The 22,159-nt window shown below is 50.5% G+C and overlaps 1 protein-coding gene across 1 annotated transcript in view; it reads left to right on the forward strand.

Moving 5' to 3' along the window:
• The window catches only part of ELP3 (elongator acetyltransferase complex subunit 3), a 112,011-nt gene extending 90,210 nt beyond the window's left edge, over positions 1 to 21,801 (forward strand). The window contains exons 13-15 of the mRNA XM_066547639.1: positions 3,950 to 4,177; positions 6,299 to 6,380; positions 21,174 to 21,801. Of these exons, the coding sequence (XP_066403736.1) occupies positions 3,950 to 4,177; positions 6,299 to 6,380; positions 21,174 to 21,250 (387 nt within the window). The 3' untranslated portion in view covers positions 21,251 to 21,801. The remainder of the gene's footprint in view (positions 1 to 3,949; positions 4,178 to 6,298; positions 6,381 to 21,173) is intronic.
• The last annotated feature ends 358 nt before the right edge of the window (positions 21,802 to 22,159 follow it).

The raw sequence follows: 22,159 nt of genomic DNA on the forward strand, positions 1-22,159 counted from the left end.
TATATAATATATAGGTAATATATAGATAATGTATAAAAATGTGTTGTGTATATGATATATATTATATATTATACATATTTTACATATATTTATACATCCTATCCCAAATATAAACAATATATAAATATATATAATATATAATATATTATATATTATATATTATACATTATATACAAATTATATACTATATAATATATATATATTTTAATATATTATTTAGAAATATATACTGTTATATATAAAAAATATATAAGAAAAATATCTATAATATATAAAAATATGAAGTATATATATACTTTTATATCTATAAAATATATAATAAATACAAATATAAATGTTTATATTTATTATATATTTTATATAGATATATAAAAGTGTATTTGTAAGTGTAAATACTGATTTCTGTTTAAACCTGCATTTTCCTGTGAGCGCATTGATTCTGCTCACACCTTTGGGGGTGCCCACCAGCCCCAAAATCCTAAAATGATCCATAGGAGGAGGGTTTGGCTCGTGGGAGAGAAAGGAAAACCTGCACTGCGGGATCGAAGCTTCCCTGTCAGGAAATTCCAGAATCCTGGAATGCCTTGGGCTGGAACGGGATCGTCCTGGGAATTCCCACATCCTGGAAATTCCCATATCCAGGGAATTCCCATATCCTGGAAATTCCCATATCCAGGGAGTTCCCATATCCTGGAAATGTCCATGTCCTGGGAATTTCCATGTGCAGGGAATTTCCATATCCTGGGATTATTCATATCCCAGGAATTCCCATATCCCAGGAATTCCCATATCCTGGGAACGTCCACATCCTAGGAATTCCCATATTCTGTTAATCTGCATATCCTGGGAATGTCTATATCCTGGGAATTCCCATAGCCTGGGAATATCCATGTCCTGGAAATTTCCATATCCATGGAATTCCATATCCTGAGAATTTCCATGTCCTAGGAATTCCCATATCCTGAGAATTTCCATGTCCCAGGAATATCCATGTCCTGGAAATTCCCATATCCTGGAAGTTTCCATATCCTGGGAATTCTCACATCCTGGAAATTCCCATATCCTGGAAATTCCCATATCCCAGGAATTCCCTCTTCCCGTTCCTCTGCTGACGTTCAGGAAGGCCCCGAGTGATTCTGGATTTTACTTCCAATAAATTCAATTCCATCTGGAATTGTCGGGGTGCTGGGAAAAGCTGGATCAGGAATCCACTTCCAAACCCTCCTCCCCATCCCAATTCCCAAGCTGAGCCACAAATTCCTGAATTTCCTCTTCATTCCTGCTTTGGAATCCCACAGATTCCTCAGGCTTCGAGGAGTTTGGAGAACAATCCCTGAGTTCAGAAGATTTTTTCCAGTCAGAGATTCCAGGGAATTTTATTCCCTTTTTTTTTTTTATTATTATTTTTCCTTTATGATGACTGAAATACTCAAATCAAAAATCCCAATAAATCTCCCCGTTTTTCCCGGATTCCCGCAGGGATCCGAGGCCGCCCCGGCTCCCGGGAATCGGGGATTTTTTTCCCGCGTTTCTGCCGGATCTCATTTGAATTGCAAATCTGGGGAGGGGGAGCTCATCCCGCGCTTTTCCAAGCGGAAAATTCCCTTTGTTCGGGGATGGGCGAGTGACGGGCAGGAGCAGGAATCCCGGGAAAAGCGTTTTTCCATGGATGTTTGGGGCGCTCTGTGAACAACCAACATCGTCCCCCTGATGGGAGAGGGATCCTGGCTCGGATTAATCAATCCATTTATCAATTAATTAATTAATCGCCGTTCTCTAATTGAACGGCTCCGGGGGGGCTGGGTTCTGTGACAGAAACCGGAATTTTGGGGTGGTTTTTCCACGCCTGGGTTTTTATGGAGCTGTCAGGAGGGGCTGGGAAGGCTGAAGGATGAAATTGCTGCTGCGAGGAGACCTCGGAGTGACGGATCCAAGAGGGGTCCGATCCCAGCTCCTGGAAAACAGAGGGATCCTCTGGGGATAACGAGGAATAAATAAACAAAGCACATTTTGGGGCTGGTGTGGGCCCAGACAAGTTCCAGATATTTAATGGGATTTCACAGGGAAAAGGGAAGGTTTGGGGGACAGGGAATTGTCCCTGAAGTGTTGAGGGACGGCCTGGAAAGGGTTTGGAGCAGTCTGGGATCAGGGCTGGGAATGGGATGGGATTGAAGGTCCATGGATCCCATCCCAAACCATTCCAGAGTCTGGGATCAAGGACACTCAGGATCCATCCTGAGGGGATTCCTTATGGAATTCAGGGATGGAAAAGTGGGAAGGGAGACCCTTCCTGGAGTCCCCAGTTCCCAGGGAAGCCCCTGTATCCCAAAATTCCTTCCCGGAGAGGAGCTGGGATGGGGATGGATCCAATGCCAGGCTGGGAGAGCTGGGAATGGAGGGAATTCCCTGGGAAAGGGGAGCTTGGGGTGGGATTTGGGAGGGGATTCCTGGCTGGGCTGGAATTCCCAGAGAATCCCTGGCAGTGTCCAAGGAAAGGCCGGAGCACCTGGGATGGCAGAAGGTGTCCTGAGAATGGGGTGGGACCGAAGGTCCCTTCCCACCCAAACCATTCCAGGATTCTGTGCCAGAGGTGGGATTCCCATCTGGAATTAAACTGGATTTAGGGAAGTTCTTTGTGTTTGCTGGGAAGAATATCAACGAATCCATGGGATCAGCTTTGGGCTCCCCACACATTTTCCTTTTTTCCCTCCTTTCCCTCCTCATCCATCCCACTCCCGGCCCAGGTGGAGCTGATCCATCGGGATTACGTGGCCAGTTCCAAATTCCCATCTGGAATCACACTGGCTTGGGGGAATCCCTTCCTGTTTGCTCCGAGCCATATTTGTGGATCCATGGAATCGGCTTCACTCTCACATTTTCCATTTTCCCTCCTTTTCCTCCTTGTCCCATTGGGATCGCGTGGCCAATTCCAAATTCCCATCTGGAATCACACTGGCTTTGGGGAATCCCTTCCTGTTTGCTCTGAGCCATATTTATGGATCCATGGAATTGGCTTCACTCTCACATTTTCCTTTTTCCCCCCTTTCCCTCCTCATCCATCCTCCTCCCAGATCAGGTGGAGCTGATCCATAGGGATCATGCGACCAATTCCAAATTCCCATCTGGAATCAAACTGGCTTTGGGGAATCCCCTCCTGTTTGTTTTGTGAATCCACGGGATCAGCTTCAGTCTCCCCACACATTTTCCTTTTTTCCCTCCTTTCCCTCCTTGTCCATCCTATTCCCGGCCCAGGTGGAGCTGATCCGCCGGGATTGCGCGGCCAATTCCAAGTTCCCATCTGGAATCAAACTGGCTCCATGGAATCCATTCCTATTTGCTCCACAATTCCAAGTTCCACTGGAATCCACTGGAATCCATTCCTATTTGCTCCACAATTCCAAGTTCCACTGGAATCCACTGGAATCCATTCCTATTTGCTCCACAATTCCAAGTTCCACTGGATTCCACTGGAATCCATTCCTATTTGCTCCACAATTCCAAGTTCCACTGGAATCCACTGGAATCCATTCCTATTTGCTCCACAATTCCAAGTTCCACTGGATTCCACTGGAATCCATTCCTATTTGCTCCACAATTCCAAGTTCCACTGGATTCCACTGGAATCCATTCCTATTTGCTCCACAATTCCAAGTTCCACTGGATTCCACTGGAATCCATTCCTATTTGCTCACATTCACGTACCCGGCACAGAACCAGCCTCCCTCTCACATCTTCCCTTTTCCCTCCTCCTCCTCCTCATCCATCCCGCTCCGATCCCAGGTGGAGCTGATCCGCCGGGATTGCGTGGCCAATTCCAAGTTCCCATCTGGAATCACACTGGCTCCAGTTCCACTGGAATCCACTGGAATCCGTTCCTATTTGCTCACATTCACGTACCCGGCACAGAACCAGCCTCCGTCTCACATCTCGCTTTTCCCTCCTCCTCCAGCTGGAGCTGATCCGCCGGGATTACGTGGCCAACGGGGGCTGGGAGACGTTCCTGTCCTACGAGGACCCGGAGCAGGACATCCTGGTGGGGCTGCTGCGCCTCCGCAAGAGCTCCCCGCAGTCCTTCCGCCCCGAGCTCCGCGCCGGCGCCTCCGTCGTCCGGGAGCTGCACGTCTACGGCAGCGTGGTGCCCGTCAGCAGCCGGGACCCCGCCAAATTCCAGCACCAGGTACGAGCTGGGATGGAGCCAGGCTGGGATTCGAGCTCCTTTTTGCTGGAATCCTGCTGCTTCCCAGTGTTTTGGGGGTTTTTTTCCCAATGGGATCGTGTTCAGCAGATCCCTCCAAATTCCAGCACCAGGTACTCCCGGCAGTCCCAGATTTCTCTTTGGTCTCACCTCCTTCCACCATTCCACCTCCTTCCCTCACGGGGAAAAAAAAAAATTGGAGTTTTATTTAATTCCGCTCGTTTGCTCCGAGCTGGGATCGAACCAGGATGGGATTCGAGCTCCTTTTTGCTGGAATTCTGCTGCTTCCCAGTTTTCTGGGGTTTTTCCCAATGGGATCACGTTCCAATCATAAAATTGGAGTTTTATTTCATTCTGCTCGTTTGCTCCGAGTTGGGATCAAACCAGGGTGGGATTTGAGCTCCTTTTTGCTGGAATTCTGCTGCTTCCCAGTTTTTTGGGTTTTTTTCCCAATGGGATCACGTTCAGCAGCCGGAATCCCTCTAAATTCCAGCACCAGGTACCCCCGGCAGGCCCAGATTTCCCTCTGCTCCCACCTCGTTCCAGCATTCCATCCTCATTCCATCTCCTTCCCTCATGGAAAAAAAAAATGGAGTTTTATTTAGTTTTATTTCATTCCACTCATTTGCTCCAAGTTGGGATAGAGCCAGGGTGGGATTTGAGCTCCTTTTTGCTGGAATTCTGTTGCTTCCCAGTTTTTTGGGGTTTTTTTTCCCAATGGGATCATGTTCAGCAGCCGGGATCCCTCCAAATTCCAGCACCAGGTACCCCCGGCAGGCCCAGATTTCCCTCTGGTCTCACCTCCTTCCACCATTCCATCTCCTTCCGTCACAAAAAAAATTGGAGTTTTATTTCATTCCGCTCGTTTGCTCCGAGTTGGGATCAAACCAGGGTGGGATTTGAGCTCCTTTTTGCTGGAATTCTGCTGCTTCCCAGTGTTTTGGGGTTTTTTTTCCCAATGGGATCACATTCCAGTCATAAATTGGAGTTTTATTTCATTCCGCTCGTTTGCTCCGAGTTGGGATCAAGCCGGGATGGGATTCCATCTCCTTTTTGCTGGAATTCTGCTGCTTCCCAGTGTTTTGGGGTTTTTTTTTCCCAATGGGATCACGTTCCAGCCATTGCAGGAGCTCTGAGATCGAACAAAATTCCTTCAGATTTTAAAAAATTTCCTTCCTGGATTTTAAATTTTAAAAAAATTCCCTTCTGGATGCTCCTGGAGCTGTTTCATTCCCAGCCCTCAGGAGCCTTTGGATCTCCTTTGTTAATTAATTCCTGCTGATTGGAGGAATTCCATTGGAATTTCCTGGAACCCGCAGCAATTCCCTCCGGGAAGGGGAGGTTGGGTTTGGTGCTGCCTGGGGTTCCTCCAAAGGGAATTTTGTGGGATGGGTTCTTCCTGCTGGATCAGAATTCCCAGGAATTGCCCCTGGATCCCCGGGAGTGTCCCAGGAAAGGCTGGAGCACCCTTGGATGTGTCAGGGTGGGAATGGGATGGGACTGAAGGTCCACGGATCCCATCCCAAACCATTCCGGGATTCTGGGATCCAGGACACTCAGGATCCATCCCCGGGGATTTTTATGGGATTTGGGGATGGAAAAGGGAAGGGAGACCCTTCCTGGAGTCCCGAATTCCCAGGGAATTCCCAAAATTCCATCCCGGAGAGGAGCTGGGATGGGGATGGATCCAATGCCAGGCGGGGAGAGCTGGGAATGGAGGGAATTTGGGATCGGGTCTTGGGAAGAAATTCCCAGATAGGAGGGAATTCCAGCCAGGAATTCCTCCCCCGTATCCCACCTATCCCTGCCCTCTGGCCCTGGGGATTTCCAGTGTAAAATTCCAGGGTCGTTTTCCATCAGGGGATTTTTCCCCCATCCCGCTCCTGCCATGGAGATCCCATCAGAAATTCCAGTGAAGAAAATTCCACCACGAGGAGGAATTCCTTGTTTATCTCCATCCTCCTGCAATATCCACCATCATTCCAAAAATCCGGAATTTTTTTTTTGGAGCCCGTCTCCACGTCCTGACCTTGCTCCTCGTGGCTTCTGTTTTGACCGAAATTCCCTTTTTTTTCCCCTTTTTTTTTTTTCCCGCCGTTCCAGGGGTTTGGGATGCTGCTGATGGAGGAGGCGGAGCGGATCGCCAGGGAGGAGCACGGGGCCCGGAAAATCGCCGTGATTTCAGGTATTCCTGCTCTTCCCGGGGGTTCTGGGGGATTTTTTTGGGGATATTTTCATCTTAATCTGAAAATAACTCCAGGGCTGGGAGCGTTCCTCGGGTCAGGGAGGATTAATCCGGAATTGTCCCAGAGAAAGGAGCTGGGAGAAAAACCTGGAGCTTTTCCTCCTTTCCCTGGGAGATTTGGGTCAGAATTGAGATTGGATCCAAAATTGGGGTTTTTGGGAGCCTGAGGAAGCTTTTCCATGTGGATGGAAATGTTGAATGTCCAGGAATCCCTGCTGGAACCTTGGGAATGTGGCAATTCCCTGGGGAGCTGTTTCACCCTCTGGAATACAATCATTTAATATCAATTATAATTAATAACTTATTTAATAAAGAATTTATATTATTATATTTTATATATATTATATATATATTATATTATATATAATATATTATACATAATATATAATATATATAACATTGTATTGTTATATATTATATATTATTATATTTAATAATTGATAACTTATTTATAAGTTATATTAATTATTATACATTATATTATATAATGATGATATAATTATTATATTGTATAATATATTATTTATATTATACAATAATTATATTATTATTTATATCAAGAATTTATTTATAAATTATAATATATAAATTATAATTACTTATAAATTATAACTAATTATATCGTTCTTCTTGCCATAAGAATTTTAGGGGATTTAACAGCAGAGTTCTGATCCAGAGGAGTTTTTTGGGAAAAAATTCCTCATTTTCTGCTGCCCCACCAAAAAAATCCCAAAAAAAACCCCCAAAAAGCAGAAATCCGCAGCTTGGATCCGTGCTGCTGGTCAGATCCGAATTCCTGGGATTGTCCTGGATGCTGGCTGAGGGTCGGAGGGAGGGTGGGAGCAGCGGGCAGGAGGAGCCGGGCGCTCCACGGAATGTTCTGGATTTTCCGGGCTCCGTTTGCTGCTTGTTCCCAGGGCAGCTGCGGCTGCTCCGTCCTTGGGAGTGTCCGGGGAACGTCTGGAGTAACCGGGAATGGTGGGAGGTGCCGGGGCTGGAATGGGATGGGATTTAAGGTCCCTTCCGGAATTCCAGGATTCCCTCTCCCAGTGGTTTCCCTGTTCCAGTTCGTGTTTGGCGTCAGTCTGAACTGGGAATTCCGCCTGGATTCTGAAATTCCATGATTCCGTCTCCCAGGGGTTTTCCTATTCCTGTTTGGTGTCAGTCTGAACAGACAGGGAGTGATTTTCCCTGGATGCTGTTATTCCTGGATCCCGTTATCCCTGGATCCCATATTCCCTGGATGCTGATATCCCTGGATCCCATTATCCCTGGATCCCATTATCCCTGGATCCCATATTCCCTGGATGCTGATATCCCTGGATCCCGTTATCCCTGGATCCCATATTCCCTGGATGCTGATATCCCTGGATCCCATTATCCCTGGATCCCGTTATCCATGGATCCCATTTTCCCTGGTTTCTGATATCCTTGGATCCCATTATCCATGGATGTTGTTTTCCCTGGATGCTTATATTCCTGGATACTATTATCCCTGAATGTTTTTCCCCTGGATGTTGATATCCCTGGATCCCATTTTCCCTGGATCCCATTTTCCCTGGATCCCATTACCTGTGGATTTTGTTTTCCCTGGATCCCATTATCCCCGGGTTTTTTTTTCCCTGGATGCTGATGTCCCTGGATCCCATTATCCCTGGATGTTTATCCCCCTGGGTTTTTTCCCTGGATCCCATTATCCCTGGATCCCATTATCCCTGGATCCCGTTATCCCTGGATCCCATTATCCCTGGATCCTGTTATCCCTGGATCCCATTATCCCTGGATCCCATTATCCCTGGATCCTGTTATCCCTGGATCCAATTATCCCTGGATGTTGTTTTCCCTGGATCCAATTATCCCTGGATGCTGATGTCCCTGGATCCCATTATCCTTGGATGCTGATATCCCTGGATTTTGTTATCCCTGGATCCTGTTATCCCTGGATCCCATTATCCCTGGATGCTGATATCCCTGGATCCCGTTATCCCTGGCTGTTTATCCCTGGCTGTTTATCCCTGGATCCCGTTATCCCTGGATTTTGTTATCCCTGGATCCCGTTATCCGTGGATGCTGATATCCCTGGATCCCGTTATCCCTGGCTGTTTATCCCTGGATCCCGTTATCCCTGGATCCCATTATCCCTGGCTGTTTTTCCCTGGATCATTTTTAACCCCTTCATGTCCATCCTTGCCCCAAAGCACACCCAGACCCTACCCCGGCCCCCTGGGCATGAACATTCCCAGCAAGGATTTCCCCTTTTCCCGGCATTCCGAGCCCTTCCAGCGGCAGTCGGGAGCTGCCCCTCCCCTCTCAGAAATGTCCATTTTTGTTCATCTCTTTGCCCGTTTCTGGTCATTTTCTGCTCCGGCGGCGCCGTTGTGCTGCTCGGCATTCCAGCCGGGAGCGCCCTGGGGGCCTCCCTGCGTTATCCAGCTCTGCAATCCCGGCTTTCCCATTTCCCAGGAATCGCCGCCGGCTTGCTCCGCCTTCTGCCGGGGGTTTTTTTTGGGGTGGTTTTTGGGGATGTTTTGGGCTCTCGGTTTTATCGTCTCCGAATTTGCTTCTCTTTTGCCCTTTTCAAAACCCCTCCCAAACCTCAGGGAAACAATTCCAGAATTTGCTCCCTGGTGTCCACGAGGGGCTGGAAATACAAGGAATGTGGGGAATCCTTATGGAACATGGAGAATTCCTTCTTTCCTTTTTTCCTTTTTCCTTTTTCCTTTTTCCTTTCCTTTCCTTTCCTTTCCTTTCCTTTCCTTTCCTTTCCTTTCCTTTCCTTTCCTTTCCTTTCCTTTCCTTGACCTTTCCTTTCCTTTCCTTTCCTTTCCTTTCCTTTCCTTTCCTTTCCTTTCCTTTCCTTTCCTTGACCTTTCCTTTCCTTTCCTTTCCTTTCCTTTCCTTTCCTTTCCTTGAAATTTCCTTGAAATTTCCTTGAAATTTCCTTGAAATTTCCTTTCCTTGAAATTTCCTTGAAATTTCCTTTCCTTGAAATTTCCTTTCCTTTCCTTGACCTTTCCTTTCCTTGAAATTTCCTTTCCTTTCCATGAAATTTCCTTGACATTTCCTTTCCTTTCCTTGAAATTTCCTTTCCCTTCCCTCCCAAAAACCCTGAAATCCACAATTTCTGAACTTAGGTTGGTTTGGGAATTATTTAGAAATCAGATTAAATCATTTTTTTCCCGAGGATCTGAAATTCCCAGCGTTGGAAGCGGGGCTGGATCAGAGCTGTGAACATTTGCGAATCCAGAATGGAATTCAGCAAATCCAAACTGGGATTCAGGGAATCCAAACTGGGATTCAGGGAATCCACATTGGAATTCAGCAAATCCAAACTGGGATTCAACAAATCCAGACTGGGATTCAGCAAATCCAAACTGGGATTCAGCAAATCCACACTGGGATTCAGCAAATCCAAACTGGGATTCAGGGAATCCAAACTGGAATTCTGCAAATCCAAACTGGGATTCAACAAATCCAGACTGGGATCAGCAAATCCAGACTGGAATTCAGAAAATCCAAACGGGGATTCAGGGAATCCAAACTGGGATTCAGCAAATCCAAACTGGGATTCAGGGAATCCAAACTGGGATTTAGGAAACCCAAACTGGAATTCTGCAAATCCAGACTGGGATTCAGCAAGTCCAAAACGGAATGCAGCAACTCCATACTGGGATTCTGCAAATCCAGACTGGAATTCAGTGAATCCAGACTGGGATTCAGCAAATCTAAACTGGGATTCAGCCAATCCAAAGTAGGATTCAGGAAACCCGAACTGGAATTTGGCAAATCCATACTGGAATTTAGTGAATCCAAACTGGGATTAAGCAAATCCAAACTGAGATTCAGGGAATCCAAACTGGGATTCTGAAATCCACACTGGGATTCAGCAAATCCAGACTGGGATTCAGAGAATCCAAACTGGGATTCAGCGAATCCAAACTGGGATTCAGAGAATCCAAACTGGGATTCAGTGAATCCAGACTGGGATTCAGCAATTCCAAACTGGGATTCAGCAAATCCAGACTGGGATTCAGCGAATCCAAACTGGGATTCAGTGAATCCAGACTGGGATAGAGCGAATCCAAACTGGGATCCAGGGAATCCAGACTGGGATTCAGCGACTCCAGCCTGGGATCCAGGGAATCCACACTGGGATTCAGTGACTCCAGCCTGGGATCCAGGGGATCCAGCCTGGGATCCCGCGGGATGAGCTCCCGGGGCTCCTCCCTGTCCCAGGGCTGCCGGTTCTTCCTCCAGCACCGACCCCGCTCAGCGAATCCCGGGCCGGGCTCGGGGCCGCGCTCCGTCCGTCTGTCCGTGTCCGTCCATCCGTCCGTGTCCGTCGGCCCGCGTTATCCGCGCGCCCCGGCTGTTGCTCAGCCCCGCGCCAGCCCCGTGTCCTCATCTCCCGCACCAGGGCCCGGAGCGGGTTCCCCTCCTCTCATCCCCGGAATGCGCGGCTGGAGCTCATTTCCATGCCCGGGGGAATGGAAACGGCCCCGGGCCAGGGATGGAGCAGGGGGGGATCCTCGGTGGGAGGCAGCTCGGGATCAGCCCGGGAGCCGGGAAAAACACCCAGGAGATGGGAAAAAAACAGCCAGAAACTGGGGAAAAAACCAGCCAGAAACTGGGGAAAAAAAACAGCCAGGGGATGGGGAAAAAAAAACAGCCAGGGGCTGGGGAAAAAAAAACAGCCAGGGGCTGGGGAAAAACCAGACAGGGAATGGGGAAAAACATCCAGGGGATGGGGAAAACCAGACAAGGGATGGGGAAAAACATCCAGGGGATGGGGAAAAACCAGCCAGAAACTGGGGAAAAAAAACAGCCAGGGGCTGGGGAAAAACCAGCCAGGGGATGGGGAAAAACCAGACAGGGGATGGGGAAAAACCAGACAGGGGATGGGGAAAAACCAGCCAGGGGATGGGGAAAAACCAGACAGGGGATGGGGAAAAACCTGCCAGGAGATGGGGAAAAAATATCCAGGAGCTGGGGAAAAAAATATCCAGGGGATGGGGAAAAACCAGCCAGGGGATGGGAAAAAATACCCAAGAGCTGGGGAAAACCATCCAGGAGCTGGGAAAAAAAACATCCAGAAACTGGGGAGAAACCATCCAGGAGCTGGGGAAAAAACAGCCAGGGGCTGGGGAAAACAATATCCAGGAGTTGGGGAAAAAAACATCCAGGAGCTGGAAAAAAATATCCAGGAGCTGGGGAAAAGTACCCAGGGAATGGGAAAAAACATCCAGGGAATGGGGAAAAAATCTCCAGGGTTGGGGTGCTCCCCACCTGCTCTGCTCAGAACAGAAATTTGGAAGAGCTGGGGTTGATTTATTTTAATTCTGTGAATTCCTGGTGGTGTCAGGAGCTCCAGCTTGGGATCACCCCGGGAGATGGGGAAAAAACATCCAGGGGATGGGAAAAACATCCAGGGAATGGAAAAAAACATCCAGGGGATGGGAAAAAACATCCAGGGAATGGGAAAAAAACATCCAGGGGCTGGGGAAAAACACATCCAGGAGCTGAAGAAAAAACATGCAGAGTTTGGGGTGCCCTGCTCAGAACAGCCGAACGGGTGAAATTCAGAAGAGCTGGGATTGATTTATTTTAATTCTGTGAATTCCTGGTGGTGTCAGGAGCTCCAGCTTGGGATCACCCCGGGAGATGGGGAAAAAAACATTCAGGAGCTGGGGACAAAATATCCAGGGAATGGGAAAAAACATCCAGGGAATGGGAAAAACATCCAGGGAATGGGAAAAAACATCCAGGGAATGGGGAAAAAATATCCAGGGAATGGGAAAAAACATCCAGGGAATGGGAAAAAACATCCAGGGAATGGGAAAAAAACATCGAGGGAATGGGAAAAAATACCCAGGGAATGGGGAAAAATACCCAGGGAATGGGAAAAAACATCCAGGAGCTGGGGAAAAACATCCAGGGGATGGGAAAAAACATTGAGGGAATGGGAAAAAACATCCAGGGGCTGGGGAAAAAATATCCAGGGAATGGGAAAAAACATCCAGAGAATGGGAAAAAATACCCAGGGGCTGGGGAAAAACATCCAGGGAATGGGGAAAAACCATCCAGGGTTGAGGTGCTCCCCGCCAGAACAGCAGTGTGGAAGAGCTGGGATTGATTCGTTTCGGTTCTGTGCATTCCGGGCGGTGCCAGGAGCCCCAGCTCCCAGAGGATTTGGCGCTGCCCCATCCCGGAAGGGGCCGGGTCCAGGCCGGCGCAGCCTGGGGCAGCGCGGGTGTCCCTGCCCATGGATGAGCACATTCCAAGGTCCTGCCCAGCCCCGGGATTCCCAGCTGCAGGAGCTGGGCGGGCTCTCCGTCCGTCATCCCGGAGCGCACGGGGACGGGACGGATCATGGATGCCTCATCCCAAATCCGTCTCCCTGCCCAGGAATTCCAACCACCACCTCTGGAGCAGCCTCCGGACCTCCCAAACGCTGGAACTGGGGCAGGTTTGGGGGCGAGGAGCCGACACTTGGCCCTGTCCCCATCGCTGCTGATGCCCACGGAGGGCAGCAATTCCATAAACCCTGGCAGAAGTTACGGAATTATCTCCTAAATATTTCATTTTGCTGGGATTGGAGGCAGAGATCCCCCAGCTCTGCCTTTCCCTGTGTTCGGGGTGCTGGGCCAGGGCTGTGTGCGCAGCAGGGAGATGATGATTCCATCATGAATGGATCCACGAGATGGGATCTCCCCATCTGGAATCTCTGGGATGGGCCTCGCCTCCACATCTGGGCTCCAAAAATCAGTTCTGGAATTCTGCCTTGCCTTATTTCGTTGGGTTTTTCCCCAAAATGCTGTTCAGGGGCTGTGGCTGCTTCCCTGGATTTTATTTCTCTGGCTGGGAAGTGGGATCAGCCCCATCGGGAATGTTCTGCATCCCCACATTCCCAAATCCAGCCCCATCGGGAATGTTCTGCATCTCCACATTCCCATCAAATCCAGCCCCATCGGGAATGTTCTGCATCCCCACATTCCCATCAAATCCAGCCCCATGGGGAATGTTCTGCATCCCCACATTCCCATCAAATCCAGCCCCATCGGGAATGCTCTGCATCCCCACATTCCCATCAAATCCAGCCCCGTCAGGAATGTTCTGCATCCCCACATTCCCAAATCCAACCCCATTGGGAATGTTCTGCATCCCCACATTCCCATCAAATCCGGCCCCATCCGGAATGTTCTGCATCTCCACATTCCCATCAAATCCAGCCCCGTCAGGAATGTTCTGCATCTCCACATTCCCATCAAATCCAGCCCTGTCGGGAATGTTCTGCATCTCCACATTCCCAAATCCAGCCCCATCAGGAATGTTCTGCATCCCCACATTCCCAAATCCGGCCCCATCGGGAATGTTCTGCATCCCCACATTCCCATCAAATCCAGCCCCATCGGGAATGTTCTGCATCCCCACATTCCCAAATCCAACCCCATTGGGAATGTTCTGCATCTCCACATTCCCATCAAATCCAGCCCCATCGGGAATGTTCTGCATCCCCACATTCCCATCAAATCCAGCCCCATCGAGAATGTTCTGCATCCCCACATTCCCACCAAACCCCCTCTGGATTTAATTGGAGCAGGGATTTTTGGGATGCTGGAGGGCGATTCCAGGGTCCATCCCAGTTGTTCTCCCCATGGATCGGGGCTCAGCACCGATCCCATCCCGGATCTCCGGGGCCTCCAATGTTTTTGCAGTTTCTGAGCTGACGAACGACTCCCAAAATCTCCTTTTTTCTCCCCAATCTGTGTTTTAAATTACCCCGTCTGCGGGATCGTGGCTGCTCGGGGCCGTGCCGTGACAGAGCCAGACACAGGGGCTGTGAAAACACCAATTTAGAATCTCCAGGAAGCATTCCCGGCAGGAAAAAAGGGAGGGGAAAAAAAAACCACCCGAACAAATCCCAACTTGCATTTTCCATTAAAAACCGGCGGATCTGGGGGCGGATTCCTCCTGCAGGGAGCAGCTGCAGACCCCAGGTTAGGAAAAAACGTCAAAATTCACTCCCAGAGCTCTGATTCAAAGCAGATTCTGCGATAATAAATGGGTTTTTAATTATATTTTAAATAAATAATTCCTGTTCTCTCGGAGGGAACGAGGCCCTGGCAGAGGCTTCCCGGATTTTGGGGATCCCTGGAAGTGTCCAAGGCCAGCTTGGAAAATCCTGGGACAGTGGGAGGTGTCCCTGCCCACGGATGGACCTGGATGAGCTTCAAGGTCCATCCCAACCCAGACCATCCCGGGATAATGGGGAGCATTCCCAAAATCCCCGCATTTTCCAAGGATTTTTACCTCCTCAGTATCTCCAGGAACTTCCAGGAAACGCATTTCCAATTCTCCGATTTAAAACAAAAATCTTTGCTGTAAGGATCATTCCTTAAATTCAGGACTTTTCCAGGATTTCTCCAACGTGCTAAAAAGTGGGATTTTCCCCCGTTTCCTCGGTGCTGATAAGGCAGGTTTTGGTTACATCCCGGGATACCGAGGAACATTCCCGAAATCCCCACATCTTCCAAGGATTTTTACCTCCTCAATATCTCCAGGAACTTCCGGAAAAGACATTGCCAATTCTCTGATTTAAAACAAAAATCTTTCCTGTGGGAATCACTCTTTGGTTCCCTGAATTCTGAACTTCTCCAGGATTTCTCCGAGGTGCCAAAAACCGGGATTTTCCCCGTTTCCTCGGTGCTGATAAGGCCGGCTGTGGTTATCTCCGATCTTTTGCTTGTTCCCGCTGCTGCTCCTGCTCCCGGCGCGGGATTTGCTGGGATTCGCATGGAGCAGCCTCGTGTTTTCCCTGGAGACAAATCCCAGCCTGGCAGGAAGCAGAAATGCCGAAGGAAACTCGGAGGAAATCGTGGGTGGAGCTGCTGAGCGTTCCCAGCTCCGATTCCCAAACCCGCGGGTTTTCCAGCAGCGTCCAGAACAAAACAGAAAGGAAAAAAATCCTCCCTTTTCCTATTTTCCGACATTTCCGTGGAGTGAAAGTGTCCTTGTGGCCATCCCAAATTCCCATAGAGATCCCAAATCCCCGTGGCCATCCTAAATCCTTGTGGCCATCCCAAATCCCCATGGCCATCCCAAATCCCCATGGCCATCCCAAATTCCCATAGAGATCCCAAATCCCCATGGTCATCCCAAATCCCCATGGCCATTCCAGATTCCCGTGCCCATCCCAAATCCCTCTGGCCATCCCAAATCCCCATGGCCATCCCAAATCTCCTTGCCCATCCCAAATTCCCATAGAGATCCCAAATCCCTGTTGCCATCCCAAATTCCCATAGAGATCCCAAATCCCCATGGCCATCCCAAATTCCTGTGCCCATCCCAAATCCCTGTGCCCATCCCAAATCTCTGTGCCCATCCCAAACCCCCATGGTCATCCCAAATCCCCATGGCCATCCCAATTCCCTGTGCCCATCCCAAATTCCCATAGAGATCCCAAATGCCTGTGGCCATCCCAAATCCCCATGGCCATCCCAAATCCCTGTTGCCATCCCAAATTCCTGTGCCCATCCCAAATCCCTCTGGCCATCCCAAATTCCCATAGAGATCCCAAATCCCCATGGCCATCCCAAATCTCCTTGGCCATCCCAAATTACTGGGCCATCCCAAATCCCTGTGCCCATCCCAAATCCCTGTGGCCATGCCAAATTCCCATAGAGATCCCAAATCACTCTGGCCATCCCAAATTCCTGGGCCATCCCAAATCCCCGTGGCCATCCCAAATTCCTGTGCCCATCCCAAATCCTTCTGGCCATCCCAAATTCCCATAGAGATCCCAAATCCCTCTGGCCATCCCAAATTCCCGTGGCCATCCCAAATCCCTCTGGCCATCCCAAATCTCCTTGCCCATCCCAAATCCCCGTGGCCATCCCAAATTCCTGTGCCCATCCCAAATCCCTGTGCCCATCCCAAATTCCCATAGAGATCCCAAATGCCCGTGGCCATCCCAAATCCCTCTGGCCATCCCAAATCCCTGTGCCCATCCCAAATTCCCATAGAGATCCCAAATGCCCGTGGCCATCCCAAATCCCTCTAGCCATCCCAAATCCCTCTGGCCATCCCAAATCTCCTTGCCCATCCCAAATCCCCGTGGCCATCCCAAATCCCCGTGTCTGGCTTGAGACTCGCTGCTCGTTCTGGGTGAAATCCGTGGAATTTTGGTGAACGGTTCTTCCGCAGAGTTCCAGGATGGTTTGGGTGGGAGAGGTCCTGAAATCCCACCCAGTTCCACCATCAGGGACACCTCCCACCATCCCAGCTTTCTCCAAGCCCTGTCCAGCCTGGCCCGGGACATTCCCAGGGATGAGAATTCCTGGAAATGTCTCCAGAATTCCAGAGATCCTCTGGAAATTCCATTTCCTGTCCTGTTGGCTGACCCTTTTTTCCCGGGACCCTTGAGGGAGCAGCCTTACTCACCCGAGATCCCACAGATCATCCAGGTGTGCACCTGGGATGTCCAGGCTCCCTTTCCCACCCCGTCCAGGTGGTCATTCCCAAAAAAAACCCTGGAAAACCGCAGCTCCCACCTCCGTGGGGTGAAACATCGGCCAAGCTCGCCCAGCTCAGGTTATCCCTGGGACATTTGGAGAGGGGAGGAATCCACGAGCCGGGACCTGCCCGGACTCCGCATCCCGGGAGAAGATTCCAGGAAAAACGTGGGCACGGAGCCCCTGGAGCGCCGGGGTTTGCTGGGCTCCCAGCAGGCCGTTAATGGTGCCGAGAGAATCCTCATTCCCAGCCCGAGGGATCCTGGAGGATGCTCAGGCTCAGTCAGAGATTTGTGGATTTGTGGATTTATGGATTTGTGGATTTATGGATTTGTGGGTTTATGGATTTGTGGATTTACGGGCTGGTTCTGCCGCGGGCCCGTGCCCGTGTCCCGTGTTTATCCCTGGGGCTTGAGCCACTTCCCTCAGTCCCCTGCTCCAGGCAGGCTTCCCAGATGGATTTCATTAATTTTCGGGATGCAGATTCCAGGTTTTGGGGGTTTTTAATCAGCAGCTTTCGCCGCGATTCCGGGCTCCCCGAGGGGATTGGCACAGGGATTTTTGGGATGATTGCTCCTGGTGATGATTGAATTGGCTGTTGTCACAGGATGTGTCACTGCCGAGGCTGAGGGATGGGGACGCTGCCAAAGAGCCGCCCCCGGCTCCTGGCTGTGGGATCAGAGCCCCTGTCCCGCTGCTGGATCTGGGTCTGGGTCTGGATCAGGATGAATCCCGCTCTGCCGAGCTCTGCCGAGGCTGGATAAGGAATATTTAACAATATTTATTGTTCAGTCCCTCTCCTGAAGCTGCAGGGTGAGGAGTTTGGCCAGCTCTGCCTTGGAAAGCTGAGTTTTTGGTGTTCCAATCCTGCAGGAGAGTTCTTTTGGGATATTTCCTGGAGGGTTTCCTTTCCCTGGAATACACACGAGTCCAGCTTGGAGCAGTGGGAAGCTCCGAGGCTCTGCCTGGACAGGTCCTGCTGCCTCTGGGGTGTGTTCGGGGTAAATCAGAGCAGAAAAGCTTTGGGAAGAGATCCCTGTGCCATGGAGCCCTTCCAGGAGTGCTCCTGGCCGTGGGCTCCCATCCAGGCAGGTGGGATTGGAGCCTCTTCCCGCTGCTGGATCTGGATCTGGGTCTGGATGAATCCCGCTCTGCCGAGGCTGGATAAGGAATATTTAACAATATTTATTGTTCAGTCCCTCTCCTGAAGCTGCAGGGTGAGGAGTTTGGCCAGCTCTGCCTCGGAAAGCCACGTTTTTGGTCTCCCAGTCCTTCAGGAGAGTTCTTTTGGGATATTTCCTGGAGGGTTTCCTTTCCATGTAACACACAGGAAGGGCTCTGCCTGGACAGGTCCTGCTGGCTCTGGGGCGTGTTTGGGGTAAATCAGAGCAGAAAAGCTTTGGGAAGAGATCCCTGTGCCATGGAGCCCTTCCAGGAGTGCTGGGCATTCCAAGGATTTCTCCACCTCTGGAATTGCTCTCTCCATGGGGACACAGGACCCTGCTCCAGCCCAGGCTTCCCACAGGGTCTCGGCCTCCTTCAGGATCTCCAGGGAAACTCTGAGGGACATTTTGTGGGAGAAGTTCCTGCCCTGGGCGGGGCTGGGGTGACAATGGGGACGTTGGGGACACCTCGGTGTCATCGATGGCCTGGCCCAGAGAGCCCTGGGGTCCATGGGACACCCCGAGACGCTGCCCTCAGAGCCCTCACCTTTTCCAAGGAACAAAGGAAAAACGGGAATTGTTTCAGAGCTCTGGTGGACGTGGTTTTAAACCATCTGTTGAATTATTTGGTTTTCTTTCAGTTTGAGGTGCTGCTCACCCTTTGTCCAAATCATTTGGGGTTGTGGATGATCTTTCAGAGCCAAACCTCATGTTTTGTACCCCAGCTGCTCCGCTGATGTTTTTTTGGGCAAGATGTTGGTTAAGGTCGTGGTTTCCTCCAAGCCAGAGGTCCCAGCCCTTCCAGGCGGAGGGGAATGGATGTGTTTGCTCTTCTGGGGGCTTTTCCTTGGTTTCAGGCTCCAAAAGCAGAGGGAATTCGGGTCCCTCCAGGTGTTCTTGGTCCCTGCTGTGACAGCACAGGGGCTTTGCCGCTGCTGGGAGGGGAATTTGCTCAGCTGTTCCCCAGTCTGGGGCTGGAATGGGGACATTTCAGCTCTGGGCTTCGGCTGCCTTTTCCACACCTTAGATTTGGAATGGTGGGATGAATCCAGGAGTGCTTGGGGCTGGAAGGGACCGTAAAGCCCCTCCAGGTCCAAGCCCCGCCATGGGCAGGACCATGGGGATGCTGGATGGGAATTTTTTAACCAATCCCATCTGGGCAGCCACAGGGCATCACCGTGGGCAGGAAAGGGTTACCAGGGCCGTCATTCCCTGCCCGTTCCAGCGATTCCAGGAAAGCCCTGGAGTTTCCAGGAAGGCTGGGGAGGGATGAGAGGGAAGAGGAGCCGCTGGAGTCCTCCCCGTCCTGTGCCGCCGATGAGGCCCAATCCCTCCTCCCTCCCTGATGAGTAATTAGTGCACCTGGGAGTAATTAGCTGAGGTGGGAGGACACAGAGCTGCTGTTGCCGTGGGAAAAGCTTCCCTGGGCAGGAGAGGAAGGGCAGGGAAGGGGCTCTGGAGAAAACTGGGAGCCGTCCTGCTCGAGGAGGAAATGGGATTGTGCCCACTCGAGCACCTGGAGCAGAGCTGAGCTCATTCCTGAGCCCTGGAGTGGAGCTGAGCTCATTCCTGAGCCCTGGAACAGCTCTGGGGCTGTAGGGCTGGAGCTGAGCTCATTCCCAGAGCCCTGGAGCAGCTCCGGGGCTGTAGGGCTGGAGCTGAGCTCATTCCTGAGCCCTGGAACTGCTCTGGGGCCTGGAGTGGAGCTGAGCTCATTCCAGAGCCCTGGAGCAGCTCCGGGGCTGTAGGGCTGGAGCTGAGCTCATTCCTGAGCCCTGGAGCAGCTCTGGGGGCTGTAGGGCTGGAGCTGAGCTCATTCCTGGAGCACCTGGAGCGGAGCTGAGCTCATTCCTGAGCCCTGGAACAGCTCTGGGGGCTGTAGGGCCCTTCAGCTCCTGGTGCTGATCCCACAGCCGGGACCTGCTGGAACCCAGGACGTTCCTCTGGCTGCCCTGGAGGGCTCAGACCCGCGCCCGGGGGCTCAGAGAGCTCAGCACAGAGCCCAGGAACCCTGCGCCTTTGAGCTCGACCCAACTCTATATGAAGATCTGCAAGCCATGAATGTTTTAGTAGAATGACAGTGAACTTATCATAGGGTGAAAAATTGATTTTTGGGGTATTTAGAATGGGGGCTCAAGGCCCCAAGATGGAGCGATCTGGGCATGCCTTGTGTTTTGTCCTTCTTCTTCTTCTTCTTGGCCTCCATCTTCTGCTGTGGTGGTGGCACTTTGGGATTGGTTTAGAGCAGAAGCTCACTGTCTCACACAGGTGATAGGTATTGGGAAGTGATTGTAAATATTGTACAGGTGGTTTTTAGTATAAAGAGATAACACCAAGGCGGGCAGAGTGCCTGTGTCTGACTTGCCGGACAGACCTCGGCAGGCCAGAGAAAGAATTTTATAGATAAGAAACAACAAAAACCTTGAGACTGAGAAATGAGGAGCCCTGACTCCTCCTTGGTGGGATGAATCCAGGAGTGGCTGGGGTGGAAGGGACCTTAAAGCCCCTCCAGGTCCAAGCCCTGCCACGGTTGGGAAAAGAGATTTTCATTTTTCTGACTCTTTGGGGTCGCTGTGACCCCCAGAGATGTTAAAATCTCTTTTCCCAGCCCGAGTATTTGAAGAATGAGTCAGAGCTCTTCATTTCTGGGTCTCAAGGGTGTTCATTGTTCCTTATCTATAAAATTCTTTCTCCAATCCCAAAGTGCCACCATCACAGCAGCAGATGGAGGCCGAGAAGAAGAAGAAGGAGAAAGCACAAGGCACCCCCAGATTCCTCCATCTTGGGACCCCGAGGCCCCATTGCAAAACCCCAAAAATCAATTTTTCACCCCGTGATAAATTCACTGTTATTCTACTTAGACTTTGGTGCCTTGTAAATCCTCATACAGGGTTGGGAGTTTTTCCCTCCATGGAAAAAAATTACCAATTTTTGGGGTAATTTTTCTGGCCAGGCCTGGCTTTTCCAGCTCTGTCCCCTGGGAATTTAATTAAACCTCGTTAATTAAACCTCGTTAACTAAACCTCGTTAACTAAACCTCGTTTTTCTCCTCCTGGCAGGTGTTGGCACCAGGAATTACTACAGGAAAATTGGCTATGAGCTGGAAGGGCCCTACATGGTGAAATGGCTGGAATGATGATCCTGGAGATGCTCATCCTGGGAATAACCCTCATCCTGGTGAAATGGCTGGAATGGTGATCCTGGAGATGCTCATCCTGGAGGGACACCACGCTCATCCTGGTGAAATGGTTGGAATGGTGATCCTGGAGAAGCTCATCCTGGTGAAATGGCTGGAATGATGATCCTGGACATCCTCATCCTGGGAATAACGCTCATGCCCGGAATAAAGCCCAGGACTTGCTTTAAGCCAAAGCCCACAGCTGCAAGAATCAGAGTGGGACTTGGTGATCCTGGTGGTCCCTCCCAATTCCATGATTTTTGGCGATAGGGCATCATCTCCTCTGGGAAGAGCAGCCCTGGGATCATCCCCTTTTCCCCGGAGAGGCCGGGGACATTCCAGGTGTCCCATCACCTGCTGCATCCTCAGGATGATGAAATTCCAGGATTTGGGGTGGCCTGGTGGGAAGAATGCCTTTTTTTTTGTTTGTTTTTCAGCTTTTCCTGGTTCTGCGTCAAAACCGGGCTTGTTTTCCTGGCCGGGAATAAATTCCGCATTTATTTTATTTACACCGGGCTCGGCCGCTTCTGTCCATCCCCGGCAATTCCCAAATTTCGGCCTTTCCCAGGAGGAGGAACTGAGGTCAGGACCCAAACTGTCCCTGTGAGGTGACACGAGCTCCCCAATCCAGGTGGATCCCGTTGGGTTGGGATGGGGATCCCGGAGGATCTCCAGGGGTGCCGCCACCATCTCATCCCAGCGGGAATTGGGGCTGTTCTGGCACCTTCTGTCCATCCCCAGCAATTCCCAAATTTGGGCCTTTCCCAGGAGGAGGAACTGAGGTCAGAACCCAAATTGTCCCCCTGCTTCCCACATTATCCCGTTCTTCTTCCCCTTGGGAACACAAAAAGGGGATGGGATTGAAGC

This window comes from Molothrus aeneus, chromosome 3 (assembly GCF_037042795.1).
Source record: "Molothrus aeneus isolate 106 chromosome 3, BPBGC_Maene_1.0, whole genome shotgun sequence".
Taxonomy (NCBI): domain Eukaryota; kingdom Metazoa; phylum Chordata; class Aves; order Passeriformes; family Icteridae; genus Molothrus; species Molothrus aeneus.